This window comes from Pelophylax lessonae, assembly GCF_965119305.1.
Source record: "Pelophylax lessonae genome assembly, chromosome: 6".
Taxonomy (NCBI): domain Eukaryota; kingdom Metazoa; phylum Chordata; class Amphibia; order Anura; family Ranidae; genus Pelophylax; species Pelophylax lessonae.
Window position 1 is genome coordinate 193,128,136 of NC_138773.1, and position 23,210 is coordinate 193,151,345.

Consider the following 23,210-nt stretch of genomic DNA (forward strand, 5'->3'; position numbering starts at 1 on the left):
AAAAGGCTATTGCTAAAGAAGATGGCTTTTCAGAGTGCTGAATCCAAGCATATTATTGGAAAGTTGTATGGATGGAAAATGTGTGCTAAAAAAAGATGCACAAACAGGGATAATTGCAGCCTCGAGCGGATTGTGAAGCAAAGGCCATTCAAGAATTTGGATGAGATTCACAGCTGGTGTCAGTGCTTCAAGAGCCACCACACACAGATGTATCAGGACATTGGCTATAACTGTTGCATTCCTTGTATCAAGCCACTCCTGATACAGAGACCGCCTCAGAAGCGTCTTACCTGGACTAAGGAGATTAAGGACTGGACTGTTGCTCAATGGTCCAAAGTCCTCTTTTCAGATGAAAGTACATTTTGCATTTCATTTGGAAATCAAGGCCACAGAGTATGGAGGAAAGCAGTCCCTGCACTGGAACCGAGGTTCCCGGTATGGTTGTGATTTTCGGTGCGGGTGGCATGTCATTAAGATTAATGAAACAAAATTAAAAAAATAAATAAATGGTGTGCAAAGGTTTTAGCAACATTTATTGCAGAGTTGTGCCTTGGTTGCATCATCACGTTTTTTTCTCTGGCTTCATTATTACCACTTAGTTACTTTTTGTTGTAAGAAATATCACTAATGATAATGATTTGAATTACTTTTGCTGTGAAGAATCTCAAAAAGGATGTCCACAAGAATAAAACTCCTATTGCAAAGGGTCCCCCCAATCCAACTTCCACTTCTATGTAGATTGGGAAAAGCAGAAAGTCAGTCATACTAATAATTTAGATTGATTGGGTCCATCCTTCAGTCACTAACTGTGGGCAGAACACCCACAGGAGAATCTTGGTTGAGTTTTCCTTTAGACAAAATTTTATGGAAAGGCTGTTGTTTATCAGATTAAGAGAAGTAATCATTTACTTTGTGGTTTAAGCTCTGATGGAGATGGAAGCTCTGCTAAAGAAAGCTATTAAAGAGCGAAGAGGGAAAAATCTTGGACGTCATGTGTTTGTGGACGCCTTACTTCAAGGGAACCTTAGTGACAAGCAGGTATGTAAGCAACCATCAGAGTAGAAGATGGACGTTAACCTTTTTTCTGTTTTAATTTTCTTCTTTCTTTTTTTTTTTGGTGCAGTTCCTTTCAGGTTAACCTAACAAATTATTTATAAATCTGATAAAGGAATTACTCTTTTTAAATGTTTATTTTATTTTTAAGTTAACCATTTGAGACCCAGGCCAGTTCTGACACGTCTCACATACAGGTGCATGTCATAAAATTAGATTATCTTCAAAAAGTTATTTCAGTGATTCAATTCAAAAAGTGATATTTATTTATATAGATGTGTTACACACCAGATGATATATATTTCAAGCATTTCTTTATTTTAATTGTGATGATTATGGCTTACAGTTAGTGAAAACCCAAAATTCTGAATTTCAGAAAATTAGAATATTACATAAGACCAATAAAAAAAAAAATGGGATTTTTGACTTACCGTAAAATCCATTTTTCTGACACAGCTCTCATCTTCTTGGGTTATACTGCCCGCTACAGGAGTGGGACACTAGGCAGAAAATAACTTGACTGCGCCTATGGGGCAGTCCCAGGGAGTATACCCCCACTCTCTACTATAGGTACTCAGTTTTGTTACAAGTAGTGTTGGAAGAAAAAACCCAACTCCATAGAGGGTTAGGTGCTGTGTCCGTCAATGAACATCAGAGAAATGGATTTTACGGTAAGTCAAAAATCACATTTCCTTTTTCGTTTATCGACGGACATAGCTCCTCATCTTTTTGACTATGTGGGACATCCCAAAGCAGTGTCAAACATGAGGGGTGGGAACAGCAAGAAAAAATACTTCCCAAGGCTAAACATAGCCAACCAGGTAACATGGAGCTCAACCATAAAACTGGAGCTCACCTGAAAAAAAAAAATTAACTCCCTCATAGGACCAAGTCCTGTAAACCGCAGCCAGCAAAGCTTTGCGGCCAAAGGAAGCATCTGCAGATGCCAACACATCCATCGTTTAAAACTTGGTGAATGTGTGCACAGACGACCAAGTAGCCGCCTAGCAAACCTGCATCACTGACGCTTGATGACGGAAAGCCCAGGAGGCACTAGGCGCCAGAGTAGAGTGCGCCTTAACAGGGAAAGGAGGAACCTGACCCTTAATGGAATAAGCCTGAATCACTGTCTGTCTGATCCATCTGGATATGGTCGCAGCAGAAGCAGCTAACCCTTTGGGAGGTCCATCCGTGAGGACAGATCGTGAGTCTGAACTCCTAAAAGACTCCGTAGCTGCCAGGTACACCCTGATTGCCTCTATCCTTCAACACCTGGCTTTCTAAAGCCAAGCCGTTAAAGTCAGCGACTGTAAAGAAGAATGGAAGATTGGCCCTTGGGCCAGCAGATCTTCCCTGAGAGGATGTCTCCAAGGAGCATAGGCGACCAGCCTTACCAGATCAGCGTACCAAGACTGGTGAAGCCAGTCTGGAGCCACTAAAATGACCGGAATCCCTTCTGCCTCAATCCTGCGCAGGAGTCTCGGCAGAAGTTGGAGAGGAGGAAAGGCGTAAATCAAACGATACCGACTCCAAGGAGCCACGGCTAGAGGATCCCGAGACCGTGCCACAAACCTCTGTACTTTCCTGTTGAGACGAGAGGCCAACAGATCCACCTTGGGAGTACTCCGCCGGAGACTAAGCTGATGAAACCCCGCCGGATAAAGTGACCATTCCCCCTGGACCAATACCTGTCAACTGAGGTAATCCGCTTGCCAATTTTCCACCCCTGGAATGTGCACAGCAGAGAGGGCTGGAACGAAACAATCTGCCCACCTTAGAATACAGGCTATTTCCCGAGCCTCCAAGGCACTTCTTGTGCCTCCTTGATGATTGACATAAGCCATGGCCTTGGCATTTTCTGATTGAATTTGTACCGGACACCCCTGAAGACGAATCGTTCAATAATCCAGGTAAAATCTGATCGCTTGGAGTTCTAGTACATTGATATGTAGCCTGGACTCTTCCTGAGTCCAGACCCCCTGAGCACAATCCGTGCCGAGGACGCCTCCCCATCAGGACAGGCTGGCATCAGTGGTGACGACCATCCAGCACAGGGGAAGAATGATTTTCCCTGACAAAGTGTCAGAGATTGAAGCCACCAAACCAGAGACCCTCTCATACTCTGGCTCAACAGAATCAGACTGAGGATTTTTGTTCCATTTTACCAGGATCTCTTTTTACAGAGATCTCGTGTGGATCTGAGCAAATGGAACCGCCTCAAAGGTAGACACCATCAGGCCCAGCACCCGCATGCAAGTCCAAAGAGATGACAGTCTGCTGGATAGCAGTAGGTGAATTGCCTTCTGCAATTTATGGAGCTTTTCCAGAGGAAGAAACTCCAGAAGAGCAGTCGACCCGAGGAGCGGAGGCGAGACCAAAGGGTAACGTCATAAACCGATGATGCTCCTCGCCAATGGCAAAGCAGAGGAAGCGCTGATGGCTGGCACATATTGAGATGTAAAGGTAGGCGTCCTTGATGTCGGAAGCGAGGAAATCCCACTGGTGTAGGGACGCCACTACCGTGCGAATGGACTCTATTCGTAAGTTCTGCACCCACACAAAGCCGCAGTTTAGCACCTTGAGGTCCAAAATTGGACAAACCTTGCCTTCCTTCCTGGGAACTGGAAACTGGTTTGAGTAAAACCCCTGAAAACGTTCCGATGTCGGAACCAGAACAATCACCCCTTGAAGTAACAAGTCTTGCATTGCCCCAAAGAGATCCCCTAAACCAGTGGTCCTCAACCCTGGCCTACAGGGCCCACTAACAGGCCAGATTTTAGGTATTACCTTGGGGAGATGCAGACTAGAGTACTGCAATCACTGAGCAGCAAATGATATCACCTGGAATGTATTTCAGTTATCTTGAAAATCTGGCCTGTTAGTGGGCCCTGTAGGCCAGGGTTGAGGACCACTGCCCTAAACGATCTGTGGGCAAGCGCAGGTTGGAAGGGAAGAATCTCTCTTGTAGCTGGAGCGAATTACTTCATGGACCCACTTGTCCCTTATCAGGGAGGTCCACGGATCCAGAAACTAGCGAAAGACACCCCCCCCCCCCACCCCAGACATCGGTGAGGGTGCCCCTTAATGCAGAGGAAGCCTTGTCCGCAGGTCTGGCAGAACTCGCTCATGACTTGACAGACCAGGTCCTCTTGGAACCCTTGTCTTGAGACCCTGAGCGACGAAACGGCCGCTTGTGAGCCGAAAAGAAAGGCCTCCATCTGCGACAAGGCACCTTACCCATCAAAGCCTGTGAAAGAAGAGTAATCTTTCCCCCGTGAGGCCTTTGATGATGTCATCCAAGGGAGCTCCAAACAGGTAGTTCCCCCCCCCCCCCCCGCAAATGGAAGCTCAGATAAGGCCTTCACTAGAAGCCTGGTCCGCAGACCAGCATTTCAGCCAGATAGTACGCCGCAGGACCACTGCTAAGATAGTCTAGAAATCAGGGGGGCCACATCCAAAGAGGCGTCAGACAAACTGTAGCCCTTGGACCATTTGATCTGCCAGCTCCGCAAAGGCAGGGGGAAGCTGTTCCTGTTCCAGGTCCCGGCATAGAGGCTTTGCCCACTCAGTCATAGCTTGCGACACCAGGGCGATAGTAAATACCGGCCACAGTGAACATATGGTGGGTCAAGGCCTCCGACCTCCTATCAGATTTGTTAAGACCGGGGACTCTTGAACCAGAATTACAGTGGCATTATTCAACATGGAAACCGGGGAGTCCACTACGGGAGGAACTGTCCATTTTTTAAGGAGGGAATCCTCATAAGGGTACCGCATTACAAAACGCTTCGGGATTGCAAAATTGCGTTTTGGGCACCCCCACTGTTTTGTGACAATTTTGTCAAAGCAAGCGGGAAAGGGGAACCTCTTCGCTGCCTTGGAGGACCTGTGGGTGCCAAAGGTGACCCGCGCCTTCGATGCTGTGCAAGTCGCATCCTCCATCTTTAAGGTTTCCCGCACTAATGCAATCAGCGCATCCACTAGCGCCTTTTTTATGCGCGGCTCGAGGAGCAGAGAAATCCTCCTCACTATCTGAGCATGCAGGGTGCGTGGATGCAGACCCAGAAGGGTAACTTGCATCCGCGGTGGCTGAATCAGATTCAGGATCTGATGACAGAGGAAGCAGTTGAAGGCGGGGGGGACACTTTTTGCTAGCCCGTTTTTTCAGGACTGTATCTACCTTGGACACCAAGGACTCCAGGACCACCGTCTGCGCAGTCAGTTGTGAGGGCCTGGGGGGGGGCCCGGCAGCCTCTGAGAGGGGAATCGGGTAGTGAAATATGCTCCAAGGACTCCATTATTGGAGAGGGGAACCCACACAAAATAGTTAATCAAACTGCAAGGGACACCCCACTGCACTGGTGGCACCTCAATGCCCAGCACAGAGCACTACCGCTGCTACAGCAGAGAGAGGGAGGGCAAACTCCACAAAAAACTCACCACCACCGATCAGGCCCTTACAGCACCGAACTAACTGCACACCATATGGTGAGCAGGAAGAGAAATATCCAGGGATTAGCACTAGAGGTTGAGGAGGGGCTCCCACCACCAATCGCTGCCCATCCGGCTTCAAAAACATGGCCACCGCTATTTTCAATGGGAAACCACAAGAAAATGGCCACTGAGGCTACACAAACATGGCCACTGAAAAAGCTACAAGAAAATCATGGCCCCATGCGGCTCCGGGGGGGGGGGGGGGGGACTCAGGAGTTTGAAAAACGATCCCAACAGGAAGGGTAATATAACGTAATATAACGAGGAGGACTAAGAGACGGTCACGGAGCTCATAAATTAGGGAACCGATATTCACATGGAGTGTAAAAACAAACACTCCTGTATGTTTGTGTCGGTCCTGCGGAATACTTTGTTTAGGTAAGGGTAATTAGACCTGCCTTGTAAGTGGCAGACACCTGTTGAGCTATATTCCGTCACGAAAGTCCTCCCCGGATGGGGAACCGCCGCCATGAATGTATAGCTCAACAGGTGTCTGCCACTTACAAGGCAGGTCTAATTACCCTTACCTAAACAAAGTATTCCGCAGGACCGACACAAACATACAGGAGTGTTTGTTTTTACACTCCATGTGAATATCGGTTCCCTAATTTATGAGCTCCGTGACCGTCTTAGTCCTCCTCGTTATATTATCAAAAGAGTTCAGAATATACAATGTACAGACAAAGCAATTAGTAAGCTCCAGATGAAGCTTTCATCAAGAAGGCGAAACATGTTGAGCAAATTGTCACAAGTAATGTACACTATGTATCTACTGTAAACTTCAGCCGACCCTGCTGACTGGCACCTTGAGCATCGAGGTATCCGCCGGCAGGCTCTGTCTGCTTTGAAGTATATCACATTGGATCTATGCATAATACAAATTGTTCTGTACACAATTGTTTTCATACTATATGAAGGTCCAGTACCTCATATATTATTGTATCGCATACTGTCGACCATTTTTGGTCTTATGCTCAATGTAGATTTTTCATCTGCTTGTATTATTAGATGTTTTTAAAGTGTTTGTTTAATAAAAATTAATTTTATGAAAATTTAGTGCCCGAAATCCTTGTCTCCCAACCCTTCCATATCCAATGATTTAATGTAGGATAGGGGCACCTTCAGGTGTTATATGTAATGACCCAGATTGCTGCTATCTGGTGAGTCATTTGTTTTGGAGATTCTCATCGGGAACAAAATAATAGAGGGAAAAATTCCATTTAAAAAGGAAAAAAAAATCGCCAGGACCAGAGATCCCAGCAAGGAACTAAGTCCTTACTCCTGACTAGGCAGGAAAAAAAAACTGAGTACCTATAGCAGAGAGTGGGAGTATACCCCCTGGGACTGCCCCTTAGGCAGTCCAAGTACTTTTCTGCCTAGTGTCCAACTCCTGTAGGGGGCAGTATAACCCATGTAGTCAAGAAGATGAGGAGCTGTGTCCGCCAATGAACGTAAGAGAAAAGTTTTTTTAATACAGAAATGTTGGCTTACTGAAAAGTATGTACAGTATAGTTATACACTCAATACTTGGTCGGGGCTCCTTTTTGCATGAACTACTGCATCAGTGCTGCATGGCATGGAGGCAATATGCCCAGGTTTCTTTGCTGACTTAATAAAATACAGTGGACCAACCCCAGCAGATGACGTGGCTCCCCAAATCATCACTGACTGTGGAAACTTCACACTGGACCTCGTGCAATTTGGATTCTGTGCTTCTCCACTCTTCCTCCAGACTCTGGGACCTTATTTTCCAAATGAAATGCAACATTTTCCACAGTCGATGATTTGGGGAGCCAGGTCATCTGCTGGTGTTGGTCCACTGTGTTTTATCAAGTCCAAAGTCCCGCAGCCCTCTACCAGGAAATTCTAGAGCACTTCATGCTTCCCTCTGCTTACCAGCTTTATGGAGATGCTGATTTAATTTTCCAGCAGGACTGCCCACACTGGCAAAAGTACCAATACCTGGTTTAATTATCATGGTATCGGTGTGCTTGATTGGCCAGCAAATTTGCCTGACCCAAACCCCATAGTGAATCTGTGGGGTATTGTCAAGAGAAAGATGAGACGCCAGACCCAACAAAGCAGACGAGCTGAAGGCCACTATCAAAGCAACCTGTGCGTCTGTAAGACCTCGGCAGTGCCATAGGCTGATCGCCTCCATGCCACGCCACATTGATGCAGTAATTCATGCAAAAAGATCCCCAACCAAGTATTTAATGCATACTATACCGTACTATACTGTACATGGACATGCTTTTCAGTAAGCCAACATTTCTGTATTAAAAATCCTTTATTTTTTTTATTTTTTTATTGGTCTTATTTAATAATCTAGTTTTGAGATACGGAATTGTGGGCTTTCACCTGCTGTAAACCATAATCATCAAAATGGAAAAAAAAAAAAAGAAATGCTTGAAATGTATCACTCTATATAAAATATGTTTCACTTTTTGAGTTGAAATACTGAAATTAAAGTGGTTGTATCCTCACAAAAACCAAACCCTGCAGGACAAAGGCATAATGAGCTAGTATGCATCGCATACTAGCTCACTATGAAATACTTACCTTAGAATGAAGCCCCGACACGGTCACCCGGACACTACTGAGGGAGCGGTCATGTTCCCTCAGCGTCTCTTCCGGGTTCGGCGCTGTGAGTGGCCGGAGCCGCGATGACTTCACTCCGGAGGCCACTTTTCGGGAAGGAGCCGGCAAGAAGCTCTGAAGGTCCGCCGGTCGAAGGTGGGAACTCAATGAGGAAAGACCAATCTGTGTGTGTGCTGAAGACATGCGGACCGTATCCTCATATGTACGAGTAACGCACGAATAGGAGTAAGGAGCAGGATAATCTGGAGAAAGGAGCCGATTAAAGGTTTGATCCACCCAAATAAAGGGATCACAGGCGTTGGGGGTCCTTCCGACCTGCCCTTATCTGGTAAGAGGCAACGAGTGACACTCCCCTACACCTGAAGCACTAAAGATCCAAGCGATTGAATTGATAACCTTTCTGCATGAATTGACTTGGACTAAAATATAATTATTTATATAGCACTTTCATCACTTTAACACTCTAATTTTGTGAGCACAATAGTTATTGATCTAATATATGCACCAGTTTTGCAGTGTTATTGATCCTTTGTGGATGCACAAGTAAGCACTGGTTCAAAAAAAGTTTTTTAATTTTTTTGCACGGAAGTTTGATAGCACTTGCACTTTATTAATTATTTAAGATATATTACACTATTGAAGCTTTTATACTTTGTGGAAAATATTTTAAGTTATTTTTATAAGTATTTACACACAGCACTTTAAAGATTACCAGCGCCTTTTTACCATATACCCATTACCTATTTATTGTTAGTTAACAATTAAAAGGGCAGCAGGTTTTAACATCTTTTAATTAGAGCTGGGCGCCTTCACAACCTTTTTAACCTTTCATAAATAGTTAGTCACGTTTTATGTACAGGGTGTAAATTTTATTTATTTATTTATTTATTTTTGAGTAGCAGCTGGGTATCTATTTAGGATAGGTTGTTCCTTGTTTATATTGTGCAATTGTTTTAATATTATTTAGAATCCTACCCCAAAAGTCTGAATGCTGTCATAAAAGTAAAAGGTGCTTCAACAAAGTATTCGTTTTAAGCGTTGCATATTTTTTATACAACCACGGTATTGTAATTCCCCCCCCCCCCCTTTTTAAGGATTTCAGTTTGTTTTTAATTGTACAGCACAAATTAAATGTCATGTCAAATTGTGAAATGATTTATCTTGGCATTTTACAAGCTTTTTAAATTGGAGAGAGAGAGACGCTTCTATGAGACGCTTCTATATCTCCAGCGAGTAAGAATAGCTTTTTTTTTTTTTTTTTTTTTACACCGTTATTAGTCTAGTCCTACTTGTTTTCAGAGCTAAATTGCTCAAGCAAAAAATTTACATACAAGACAAATGACTTGCGGCAATGACCTATTTCACACCCTCTGGCTACCTTTTTAAGATGACTCCTTATGAAGTGTTAATGTGATTGCATCATTCTGAAAGCAAACAGCTGCTGCTGTGTTCTCTGTTTTGAAAATCCATAATCTTTAAATCTCCCCCCAACCCCCTTCAGTATTAAGTATTTATTTGCAATTTTTTTTTTTTTTTTTGTAGCTGGTAATAATTCTAAATCGTCAATCTAAAGTGTATTTCCAATTTTCCATCAAATATTAAGAAAAAAAAAACCCTCTTTATCTATATATTTGTGTATTCCCGTTCACCATTTGGCTGCAAAAGTGGAAATGCACTTTAATTATATATGAAGGTAATTAAAATATAACAATTAACTTCAAACCATTAAGGCCCCTTTCACATGGCTCCGTTCCGTCGACGGAGCCATTCTGCTCAGCGGGGGATCGATCCGCCGATCCCCTGCTGAGCAGGCAGATGACAGCTCCATCTCCGCTCTGTGTGCAGAGACAGAGCTATCAGATCCTTATTCTCCTCTATGGGGGAATCGGATGAGAACGGACCGCCTGTCCATTCTCATCCGATCCGATCTGCCAGACGGATGGAAAATAAGGTTTCCATCTGTCCCCATTTGACGGACAGGATCGGATGTCAGCGGACATGTCTCCGCTGACATCTGCTGCCCCATAGAGATACATGGGGCATCAGTTCAAATCCGCCTGAAAAACTGACAGGCAGATCTGAACGGTCTGCTAGTGTGAAAGGGGCCTAAATGTCACTTGGCTGAATAGTGTTAGGCAGTCCTCGCTATTTTATCAGGTTATCTTATCATGTGTGCATATGAAGACAGTAATAATCCTGAAATCTGACATTTGTTTTCTTCAGGTCTTAGAAGACAGTATGATATTCTCTTTGGCAGGATGTGTGATAACTGCAAATTGTAAGTATTACATTTTCTGCAAAATTTTGAGATCACTGTGCAGTTCTAAAAAAAATTAATTCCTATTTTTTTCTTTAAACACTACTACAGGACAACAGGGTAGAAACATGTATTACAGTGATTTAAAATGGATAGGGGTCAGGAATATGGGTCCACAAATTTTAGTTCTAGGTGCAAAGACATAGAAAAAGAGATATCTGTGTGTGCTTATTAGGACTGTCCTATCAAGACTCATAAAAAATCTGACGTCCAACTTGGCTCATGTTACCATCTGCCACATTGGATCGGTTGCTTTTCTGTGAATACAAGAGAAAAGGCCAATTAGGCTTTCTAACCTTTCAGAGGTGCTTCATCCCTATTGGATGGATGCAAACAGTGTGTCAGACATAACAAGCCTCAAAGCTGGCAGCTTCTCTTGTGCTATCTGTTATGGGAGTATACTCCTTCTTCTTTCTTTTTTTTTAAGAAACCTTTTACATTTACTGATACTTACCCTGCCATTGACTTTGTTTTCTAGTGTGCATATGGGCCATTTATTTCTTAACAACTGCAGAAGGTGTTCAGGAAAAGTTGTACAAGGAAGTAACCCGGGTCCTTGGGAAAGGTCCTATCACAGTGGAGAAATTAGACCAGCTCAGGTTGGCTTTGTTTTCACCATTTTTCTTTTTCCATCATCATGTTCATCACACTATTATGTCAGGTGTGCAAAATCTTTAGGTTGAAGAGATCCGCTGAGGCCCCTGAACTTATTTGAGGTGCCTAAAACAAAGTTTAGGGAACGCTGGTTGTTTGAAAAAAAATAAAATCTACTGTAGAAGGAAATAGTTATACTCCTTTGATTTATCATGGTGAAATCAATAATGTAGCCAGTGAATTACATCATCCTTAACCTGTAGACCATTACCAGTAGTAGAATTACAGCACACAGCCACCTCACCAGTTGATGTCTTGCAGGTTTCCCATTCCAAGAATACATCTCAAACCCTATTATTCAGCTTCTCGGGTATTACAGTAACTTTTTTTTCTTCTTTTGCCACAGCTATTGCAGGCAGATATTGTGTGAAACCGTGAGGACAGCAAGACTAACCCCAATATCTGCACGTCTACAGGAGCTAGAAGGGAGAGTAGACCAGCATGTTATTCCTAAAGAGGTATGTGAGAGCACAAAAAGTCTCTGGCAAAAATATCCTTTTGCAGTCTTTGCAATCTAGAATATTCAACATAATATAGAAAAAACATTGAGTACAAATAAGAAACGAGAGTACAATGAACAGAATATCAGTATATCTTCGTTAAAGATAGAAGAAAATAAACTGAAACTGGAATCCGCAACTAAACCAGAAGGGCATCATGTCAGCCAAATGTGCACTAAACATATAAAATAGTAACCAGTTGGTGAATACAAAAAAAATGGGAAGGTGAAGAAGCATTTAAAATGGATGGTGCAAAGTGGGGTAGAGTGACACAGAGCATACTAGTATTCACTTGTTGAAGAATAAAGGAAAAAACGGAGACTGCATTAAGTGGCTTAGAGGTTGACACTTCAGCCTTGTAGCACTAGGGTCCTTGGTTCTAAGCCCGACCAGGATACTATCTGCATGGAGTTCACATGTTCTCCCTGTGCTCTCATGGCTTTCCTCTAAATACTCAATTTTTCTCCTACACTCCAAAGATATGCTGGTAGGTTAATTGGTTCCAAAAATGGCTGCCTCGCCTCCTATACGCAGTCCTCCGGAAGAAAAGAAAAGTACTATGGGAAAAAAATGTTTAGGATGCAACTTCTACATTCCGTTCCTCTCCCTCTGCTGCCACCCCATCCTCATTATTACCCGTCAAAATGCCAGCCAGTAATTGCTTTGTTTTACACAGAAAATGCAGCTGCTTTTGTGTAAAATGACAATAGCAGATATTCTTCAAGGATTAATACATTGTAAGCAATGTATTGTTTTGTTGTACTTTCTGTTTCATTCTTATGTAGATCAAAGGTGTCCCAAAAAAAGGGAATGCACAAAAAACACTTTTTATTTGCAAATTATCTTTAAATGTGTTGTACCTGAAACATTATTTTAGTGTAATTTTAAATTAGTTAAATTATAGAATAAAATGTATAATTGCAGTAAAACTACGTTTTAAAAAGAACACTGATCAAAAAAAAAAAAAAAAAAAACAATGTTTTCCTAATTTCTTATTGTCTATAGATTACATAATAAAATAAAATTTACTTAAGACCATATTACTAAAAGAAAGCCTAGTTTTATCTCTTCTAAAAAGGTATGTATGTGTTTTTGCCTTTTATAGTTTCATAGTGGGTAAGGTTGAAAAAAGACAATAGTCCATCCAGTTCTACCTGTGTAGGTGTATGGGTCACTGTCAATAATCATTTCCCATAAGTTGTGTTCGTTAAGATGCATGTCCAAGAGTTTTTAGTTTAAAAATATTAATACTCCTGGTTTAGCTCACCAATTGTGGAAGAGAGTTCCACATCCTTATCACCCTGACAGTGAAAAATCCCCTACGCAGCTTAAGAATTAACCGCTTCTCCAATCACATTGTGTGGCCCCATGTCCTCTTGCACACCCTGAGACTGAAATGTTTTCTTCCTATGCTGGGATCACCATTGAGGTATTTGTATGATCCCACAATAGGGGATTTTGATATTTCCTGGATCAACTTTACCTATAAAAGTTAGCATCCAGTTATATTATTTTTTAAAGCAATCTACTGAGCTGGCCAGAACCAGCTCTTGAGGGAGTCTATTCAACATTTTCACAGCTTTTACTGTGAAGAAACCTTTCCGTATTTGGAGGATACATCTATTTTCCTCCAGAGGTAAAGAGTGCCTCCTTGGTTCTCTGTGATGACCTTTTAAAGTGGTTGTAAACTCACTGAATACTACAGTACTGATGGGGAGAGAGGGAGCTGAAGACAGGCACAAGGAAGCTGAACAAGCTGTCCTGGCTCCGCAGCCATGACAAACGTGGTCAGAACCAGGCAGAATCAACCAGGTACTGTAGAAGATACAAAGGGACAATTGACTAGGCAAAAGCACTATGATATAGCGCCTGCCCTAAAGGGATAGGATAAGGATTTATTTTTTAGTGGGGGGGGGGGGTTACAATAACTTTTAAAGTGAATAACTCAACATCAAGTTTACTATATGGACCAGTTTGGTTGCGCCTTTTCTGAATTTTTTCCAGTTCCCCAATATCCTTTTTGTGAATTGGTGACCAAAACTGAACTGCATATTCCAGGAGAGGTCTTGCTAATGATTTGTACAGGAGTAGAGTTATATCTCTTTCTCTCTCTCTGGAGTCCATACCTCTCAATCCAAGAAAGGATTTTACTTGGTTTGGAAACCGCAGTTGGCATTGCATGCAATTATTAAGCTTAAATGCACAACACGCAAAATCTCAGAAAAATCCCCCCCACAATATTGTGAGCGGGTACGCAAGTTCCCACTATGCAAGGTGTAAACAGGGCCTAAAAATTAAAAAACTGCAGTATACTCTATTTTTGTATTTGGGGATAGATACACTAACTACTTGCCGCCCTGCCACAACTGCAGGCTCAGTTACGAATATACAGTATACACATAAATGTGCCTCTTCTGGGTTAGGTTAGCTCCTCCTGTGATCGCTGTGTCTGGTGGACACAGCAATTTACCGTTCATGTCAACCAGGTATCGTGATCGCATTATTTTTCATAGCCATCACATAACCGTGTAAATGACCTGTCATGAATGGCTTTCCTTTCATGAACAGCTTGCTTATGGTTGTGAGCTGTGATTGGCCCCCAGCAATCACATGGTACCTTGGCTACCTGTACCATGTAATTAGCTTTTACCTAAATTTATGAAGAATTTCGATTTTATTGGATATGTTTTGTAACAAAGTTGAAAATACGTTCTTTTTCCTCAAAATGTTTTTTTTTTTTTTTTTTGTCTAAATAAAAATAAAAACCCCTGTGGTGATTAACCACCAAAAGAAAGGTCTATTTGTGTGAATAAAAGAAATTAAATTTGCGTACCATATTGCATGACCATGCAAAAATGCCCTGGTCATGAAGGGAATAAATCCTTCCTGAGGTCAAGTGGTTAAGTGACCATTTGAAAAGGCCAAGTTATACATTTAAATAGCCACTAGATGGCACTTATCGTAAGTACCAAAGAGAATACAAGGTCAAAAACAGAACGTTGCAAAGATGTAGATATCTGAACATTTGACAAGAAACAATACAGTATCAAAATGTAATGTGAAAACATAGTGTGAACTTCAAAAGTATTGGAATTCTAGTAGGGCAATTAAATAAACATAAGGCCTCATGCACGCTGGACGTTATCAAAACGTCAGTAGAAAGCTGTAGGAGTTTTGTAGCTTTTTTGTAGTAGCGTTTTTTTAGCTGTAGCGTTTTTTGACTTTTTTTTTTTTTTTCTTTCTTTCTTTTAAAACTATACTCCCACAAGAGCTTATTGCTCAAAAACGTTGATAAACTGAAAAAATGCATTTTTTTGGTGCTTTACAGCTTTTATCAGAGTTTGAGCGTTTCTACAGCTTAAAAACAGAAAAAAACATCTGACGCCAAAAACAGTAGCTGTAAAAACATCCAGTGTGCATGAGGCCTTAAGGGTAACTCGTACAGCCAATGCTTGGACCAGCACTTACAGTACCACAACCCCCTCCCTAACACCTTCCATCTCTTTTTTTAGTTGCTCAGTTTTTCTTCTTTTATCGTTCTGTGTTCCCTAAAAACTAAACGCCATACTCTGGTGTCTGGATTTGAGGAGTTTTGGTTCTATACACTGTGGCCTGAGTAGGTCACAAACAAAGGTCATTCATAGTAAATCCAAACCAAAATCAGGAATAATAATTATGCGACATCATTGTACTGTCATTGTAAGAGTTGTATGTCATACCATGTCAGTGAAAAGGATTAGAGTGGTACGGATGCTGTGTAGTTGGGGTAGGGGTGGCTTGTACAGGCATAGAGTGAGAGCAGTTACAAGCATGCTCAAGCGCAGTTGTTAGAGGAGCGTTAAGGCACGGTGCTGAAAGCAGGGTTGTGCAGGTTAGTTGTTTGAAACCTAGGAGCATGTGAGAGTGGGGAGATAATTTTGGGTGGATGATACGGTTTGAATGGGGGGGGGGGGTTCAGGAGAGGTGGTGGTAGGACTGCTAGCATGATGTTGGGAGCATGGGGTACAGTGTGCAGGTGCAGTGGTTAGATTGGAGGGGGTTGTGTTTGCAGGCGTTGGATTTGATTTTTTTTTTTTTTTTTACCGGCACATTGGATAATAGGAGAAGGGCAATGCAGGGGCAGTTGGCGTTCAGGAGTATTGGGTGATGAGAGCAGTATTGAGGAAAAGGGTGGGGGGGGGGTGCCAGAGTGTGGAAGAGGTGTTGGGTGATAATGCAAGGGAGTGCTGATTGGGATTGTAGGATGGTTGTGTGATGGTGCAGATGCAGTGGGTCATGAGGAAAGGGGAGGTTCCAGTGCAGTGGGGGGTGAGAGAAGGGGGGCTGATATGGTAATAGGTCCTAAGAGAATCTGAGAGAGTAGGCATGGATGAGGTGAAAAGGGGAGGTGAATGCCTAGTGGGTGTTGATTAAAGATGTAGTGCAGGCGAGGTGGGTGTTCAGAGAAGGGAGGGTGCAGGCATGTTGAGTGGTGAGAGAAAGGGAATACATGTGCAGTGGGTAGTAAAAGAAAGGTGGGTGTTGTACAAAGAGGGCTTTAGGTGCATTGGGTGTTAAAGGTTGGGGGAGGGTGTTGGTATGATTGGCTCTGAAAGAAAGGGTGTTTAGGCCTTGTGTGTGCTGAGTGCAGGGGGGGGGGTTTGGTTGAGTATGGGGGGAGCTGGCTAACGTTGCAGGAGAGATGTTGGAAGATAGCACAGAGGGTGTGGAAAGCAGCAATTACATGCTGCCAGTCAGCCTGGATTCTGATAGGTGCGCACCCCCTTTTCTTTGCTTACAGTGCTGGAAATAATGACAGAAGGGGTGATAGCCAGGCTAAGAGCTTCTTTGCTGTTGCAATCATTTCATGTTGCACAAAATAGGACTCAAAAAGCAGGCTGAGCAGGAGATGGCTGCAGCAGCAGAAAATCTGGGCAGTCCACCATTGCTTCTGGCAGTGTGAGCTGGTGAAGGAGCTGGTTTTATGTGGGCAGGGAGTGGTCTTATCAGCATCCTGGCTTGCTGGTGGCAATGTCAGTAGGAGATGTGGGATTGTGTGCGAAAAGGGAGCGCTGCAGGCGGAGGGATGCCTGTGACTGCCTTTAAGCTCTGTATTGTGACCACACAAAATGGTCAGACATCACATCACATCACAGCACAGCAGTAGTGGGGCTCTGGAGAAGGTGGATGCTGTTTTGCTCTTCTGTCAGCCTTCCAGAGCCTCTCCTTCTCCAAGCAAGTGGCCACAGGAGGTATTAGATCCTTAGTGACTGGCACGGGCAGAGTGAGGATCCAAGGAAGGACTGCTGAGAGCATGAAAAGAAGCACAGGAGGATGGGATAGACCAGGGGGTTGCTTAGTGTTTTCCTTACAGTCTAAATGGCCAAGAAAGAAGAGGAGGTGGAGAAGAAAAGAGGAAGGAGAAAGAGAACACACTGCTGGAGGCAGAATCCCCCAGTGGCAAAACTAAACTCTGAATTGGTCAATACTTTACTTGGCTATCAGGACTGTGTAAAGAAATTTTTTAAAAAAATTACCGTTTTTTTTTTTTTTCTATTTTTTTTTGCAGACACTTGTTCTCTATGCTCTTGGTGTTGTTCTTCAAGATAGCATGACCTGGCCATCTTCATACAGGTATGCACTTCTGATATTCCAATTGTTACAGTATATTGGCAGCATTTCCCTGGTGTAATATAGTTCTGCACACCTGGGTCAAATACAACCTTCGGTCAGGCCTTTTGCAAATTTAATGTTCATGGTGTATTTCCTTAATTACTGCTTTCGGATATATTGTAAATATGGTATTTTACACCTTTAATCATTTTAGCGTTCTTGATTTAAGCCGGCCATAGATGGATCAATATTGCCTGATGAACCAGCTGAATTTTGATCCAGCCCTGGGCAGGCTGGTTGTACTAAAGTCGATATCTCGACAACCAGCCTGTTGGAAGATTTTTAGCTTGATCAGTACCACTGACTATAGCAGGCTGTGCGAATGAGTGTATTCTGATGGCGGAGAAGCCTCCCCTCTGTCAAAATCTTAGTGGGAGGGATTCCTCCATCCACCTCAATTGTGCTGGATTTGCGCTGGTGTACTGGTTGAATGGAAGAAAGTGAATCATGCCTGCCTTATTCTTCTCAAGGGTTCATACTTTTTGAAAAACCTAAATCTTGAAATTGTGTCCTGTTATAGTGATGATATATAGTTAGGCAGGTTGAAAAAAGACAATTGTCCATCTACCAACCAACAAGAAAAAAAACCCCACACAAATGGAAAACCTCCATATACACTAAAACTTACTCACAGTTGATCCAGAGGAAGGCAAAAAAATCCCTAATAAAGCATAATCCAATTTGCCCCAGTGGAGGAAAAAAATTCCTTCCCGATTCCATGTGAGGCAATCGTCTATTCCCTGGATCAACTACCCCTGTTATCCTGGTATGCTAATATTTCCCTATGGCTGAGCTCATCCATGTCTCCTATTTTGGTTTGCCTTCTCTGCACTTTCTCCAGTTCACTTCACCAATATTTTATTGGTGAACTGGTGCCCAAAACTGAACTGCATATTCTATATGAGGTCTTACTAATGATTTGTACAAAGGCAAAATGATCTCTCTCCTCCCCTTTTTTTTTTTTTTTTTTCCTTCCTAATAAAACTTTGAGATATCACACAGACAAGTTTATTTGCCAGCCTCACGTTGCAAGGCAGTATGTTGCGCAGAAAAGTACTACATGCAGTACTTTTTCAGCGTGCCACACCCGCACACCTCCCATATTTTTAGACTATGTAATGTTTATATCATGTTGGGTTGGGGTTTTTGTTTACTCTGCAAAAAATATTTCATATACTTTATATTTAGGTAAATTGTTACAGAATTCCGATTTATTATATACTGTTTTCATTCAGATTTAACCCAGACAGATTTGAAGAAGAATCCGCGAAACAAAACCTTACTTTGCTGGGCTTTTCAGGAAGTCAGGAGTGCCCAGAGCTTAGGTAAGAGTAAATATATATGTGAAAAATACCTAGGGCCCATTTTTATTTCATTGGGGTTTATTTTTTAGATAAAAATCTTTATTTTTTATAGTACATTCTTGAAAATAAGTTAATGAGTCAAAAGGTCAAGAATTACACATTTCCAATAATTTTTCTGTAGAATTTATCTAAAAGCAGTTCTTTTGTGAGCTTTATATTGCTGCATGTTTTCATGGCAGTGTTTTTAATTATTAGATATTTGTAAATTCTTTATCTAGTGGTGATCAGTGGCAGCACATCCTCGATACTGAACAGCCACCAAGAGAAAATTACTTCTACCATAAGCCATACAGAGAATATATTGGGTTCAGCAATTGCAAGAAGTCTAAGTCTAGGAAGACATGGGTAGTTTTAAAATCCTTCACAGTCACCAAAGGGTCTATTTTATAAGGGCCAGTTCACACCTTAAATCACACAGGTAAACTACTCCGGGTGCAATGCAATTACAGCCCATTTATTTGAATGTGCTGAAATTGCGCCAGACAGCACCGAAAATATTATGTGCACTACTTTACAAAATGCGCAGTAAGTACCATGTAATCCGGTCCAGGCAAACTAATTGCATTTGCGACCTACATTTGGAGGGGTGTTAAGTTAACGCTGACACCTGCTGCAGATCACAAGTGCAATGCAGGACATGATGTCCTGCACTTCGTTCTTGTGTGAATTGGCCCTTTAATGTGTTTTTATTTACAAGGTTCAAGGATTTTATGATTGGCTTTAACTGGAAAAACGTGTACATCCTGGATGAAAGTTGAATAAACCCTGTGTTAAAAAAAACAAAACAAAAAAACCTTTATAAATAGACCTTACTAAGACCCGGTTCACACTACTCCGACTTGGGACACGACTTGTGCGACCTCAAGTCGCCCCAAGTCTCTTGTCATTACAAATTCAATGTAAATGAATGAGAGCCGTCTTAATATGCACTACTGAAGTCGCTCTGACTTCAGAAAAGCTTCCTGTACTACTTCAAGGCGACATCTATCCGACTTGTGCACATAGACTTCAGTGGGAGTTGCCTCTAAGTCGGATCCTTATCTATTTTCAAGCGACTGTGATCAGACTTTCCAGGAAGAAGAAAAAGATTACCCAGGCGTTCCCCACAGACAAAGTCGCCTATCCTTTAAGTCTCTTCAAAGTCACGCTAAAAAGTCGCTCCTTCATGGGCCGACTTTCTGGTCACGGTAGTGTGAACTGGCTCTAAGAGTATTTATTAATTGATCACCACATATCCGACACATTTTACGTATGGATTGAGGTACAAAAGTAGTATGTAGTAGTGGTTTAAGTGCTAATGATCCCAATACTTCAAAAGTGATCAACTACTACATATTACTCTCGATTTTTGCTGTATTATAAAAAGTATGACAAGAAACTAACCTTCTGACTTATTTCTGTATATGCTACTCTACATATGGAGTCATTTCTTGCATACATGTCGTGATCAATTGAACTTTTAAAAAATTGCTTGTGTGTTCCTAGCCTTATAGACCTGCATTGAGACAATTGAATAGTAAACAAAACTCTCAACCTCAACCATAAATCTGAAGATAAGCAAAAAAGGAAAAAACAAAACATACCAATAGAACACAAAATAGTATTTGGATGTACTGTATGTTCAAACACAGTAATTACTGATCTTACAGGTCATATACCTGTAGTAATCATTCATAAAGAACAGAGGTAGTCCCAATAACTAAAGAGCAATCAGTTGAGCCTGACAGTAACAAAGCCTTGTGTAGCCGCCTTGCGGGGGAATAGGTGTGTAAAAACAAAAAGCATTGCAGCAAAGGTTATAGTGGTTTTGTCACATTTTATTAACCACTTCTGGACCGGAAGATTTTCCCCCTTAATGACCAGGCCATTTTTTGCGATTCAGTTTGCAAAAGAACTGGAAGCATCTGTACAGAGCACTGCCTGTTCATTAATTCTGGCTAGGTTCGCAGCATTGCAGGTGCGGGAATATGTGTAAATCACACATGCTCACGCAGCCAAAATGTGCTGCGGTTTAGCAGATGCACGAGGGTGCCAGTAAGAATTTTGTGCATGGTACCAAAGCATTTTCAGAAAAGGGAAGAAGATCTTTTCCCTATGTTTTCTGCAGGTGCAGCAAAGGCACAGATGGTAACTTAGACTCAGTGAGTCCAGCTACAGAGAAGGAGATTGAGCTGTGTCCTCAATCTCTTTCCCTATCCCCAAAGTAGAGCATTAGGGGTCTGTTTACACCCCTGATATTTCACTAAAGTCCCCCCAACAGCATTGAAATTTTTTTTTTTTAATTGTAATAAATGATAAAATAAAATCTTAAAAACAAAACTAATTAAGAACTCACTTTTCACTATTCACACAGCTGCAGGCACAATTTTTTAGGAGAAGTTCACCTTTCTACAAAAATAATAAATTTTTTTGCAGGTTAAAAAAAAGTACGTTCATTTTTTTAGTAAGAGCCTGTAAAGCATTGCACCAGAGATCAGCAGATTGCTGATGCCGTCAAGCATTTAACCTGTGGCACCCATGTAGATTTGGTTTTACCGCCACTGATTGCATGCAGGCCTGCCTCTTCTTCTCCTCCTCCTCCTCCTCCTCCTCCATCTTCCCTCTCCAGCACACTGTCAGTGTATCTACTTGCCCATACAGCCTGTACGGGTAAGCTAATACTCACTAACAGGAAGACTCCATGAACTACAACAGCGCTCTACAGCACCATGGTGGTTCATTAAGAACTACAAGCCGAAAGCCACTAAGAACGTCGGGGGTTGTAGCTTGTTTGGAGACAAAAAGCTGTGTGTATGAATGATGCGGCTGTGTGGGCGGAGCCCTGCACGGCCGCGCTGTTTTCATACAGTGACGGGGAACTTCTTCCTGTACTGCTGCCACAGGGAGAGGGGGCAGCAGGTGGCGACTGCAGCATTGGGAACATGTTAGGGCTGCATCGAACGATTATTTTTATAATCAATTAGTTGGCTGATTTTATTGTTTCGATTAATCGGATAATAACCTTTAAAGTGTGGTGTATAATTTCGTTGATATGTAAGGTTTAAAAAAAATAAAGGCAATTTTTTTCCTAAATATCTATACGCAGTGGTAAATATAAATAACCAACTATATGGTTAGGGAGAAAAATCTTTAATCCATTCTGAGAATAACCAACAGAGATATATTGTATGCATTATTAGAGGTTGAATCTGGTAAATATCAGATTCGGAGATCAAATCTTTTTTTGTTTAAAAAAAAAAAAAATTAAAGTTTTTATTTATTTTTTTGCTGGTTTTTCAGACCGAACTGTAATAGATTATTATGTATGGCAGACTCCCTTATCAAAGGCAGGTGGCTTGATAAAAGCTACCTGCACCTGCTGTTGCTTATGGTGGCCATAGGTCTCCCTTCAAAATAATTTTCATTTTAAGAACATTCGTTCTATTTTCTAATCGTTAGTGGGGTCAAATCGACGTTCCTTTTCTACCACATTGACTGGAAAATCTGAAGGAGCAGAATAGAAAACTTCTTGGTCAAAGGAATTTTCAGACAGTGTATGTCAGGGATCCTCAAACTACGGCCCTCCAGCTGTTGCGGAACTACACATCCCATGAGGCATTATAAAACTCTGACATTCACACACATGAATAGGCATGATGGGAATTGTAGTTCCTGAAAAACTGGAGTGCCATAGTTTGAAGAACCCTGGTGTATGTGGCAGCAAAGGTCCTTTTTCCCTGCTTCCTAGCTGTGAAAGGACTGGATAAGAAACAAATGAGCTCATCTTTCTGTCTTTTCTTTCCTCCTGTCAGAATTTTCCTTGTTAACACATGAGCACTGTAGCACAACTGATTGACTCCTCATGCTGCTTCTCCCTCTCCCAGTCTGAGCTTTGCGATAAGATAGGCCCACAAGAAGCTGATAAATGCAGGTGCTTACGCTGCTTGCATTTCCAAAATTATGTATTCATAAATACTGTGCTGCATTTATTTGTCATTTTTGATCTTTAAGTGGCTGGTATTCTACAAGATTTTGTTAAACATATCATTTTTTTTGTCTTTAGGTTTGCCTACATGGTGGCAACAGTGCTTCTCAGTGTCCTTGTACGGAAACTACATTTGTTACCTGTGGAAGGTCAAGTGATGGAGACCAAATATGAGCTAGTGACTTCTCCTAAAGAAGAGGCATGGATCGCTGTGTCAAAAAGAAGCTAAGCCAACAAATCAGTGGACTCAGTTTATGGTCAGCTGGAGAGCCCAGGAACATTTGGGAACACAGCTGTCTAACTTCCAGCAGATGAAGGCTCAGACAATATTGGCTACATTGTGTGCCCTTGTTAATCTGTTGTAAGGAAGGTTTTTTGCATAGTAAAATGAGTGCACTATGAGAACAGTCGGAACCAGTGTTCATGCAGACAAAGCTGATTTTCCTGATTTATCCACATGTTCTAAATCACTGACCAAATCCTTTTAATATATTTGCCCTCAAATAGCATTACAATCTTGTCCTAGAATGGACAATGATCCAGTTATTGGTATAAAGCAATATTTAGTAATGCTGTCACTGACATTTTTCTCTAGATCCAGATGGAAACCT

General features: G+C 42.0%; 1 protein-coding gene across 1 annotated transcript in view; it reads left to right on the forward strand.

Moving 5' to 3' along the window:
• CYP20A1 (cytochrome P450 family 20 subfamily A member 1) overlaps positions 1-22,941 on the forward strand; it is a 43,712-nt gene extending 20,771 nt beyond the window's left edge. The window contains exons 7-13 of the mRNA XM_082262492.1: positions 923-1,038; positions 10,372-10,426; positions 10,944-11,064; positions 11,466-11,577; positions 17,168-17,232; positions 18,507-18,596; positions 22,678-22,941. Of these exons, the coding sequence (XP_082118618.1) occupies positions 923-1,038; positions 10,372-10,426; positions 10,944-11,064; positions 11,466-11,577; positions 17,168-17,232; positions 18,507-18,596; positions 22,678-22,828 (710 nt within the window). The 3' untranslated portion in view covers positions 22,829-22,941. The remainder of the gene's footprint in view (positions 1-922; positions 1,039-10,371; positions 10,427-10,943; positions 11,065-11,465; positions 11,578-17,167; positions 17,233-18,506; positions 18,597-22,677) is intronic.
• Positions 22,942-23,210: the final 269 nt, after the last annotated feature.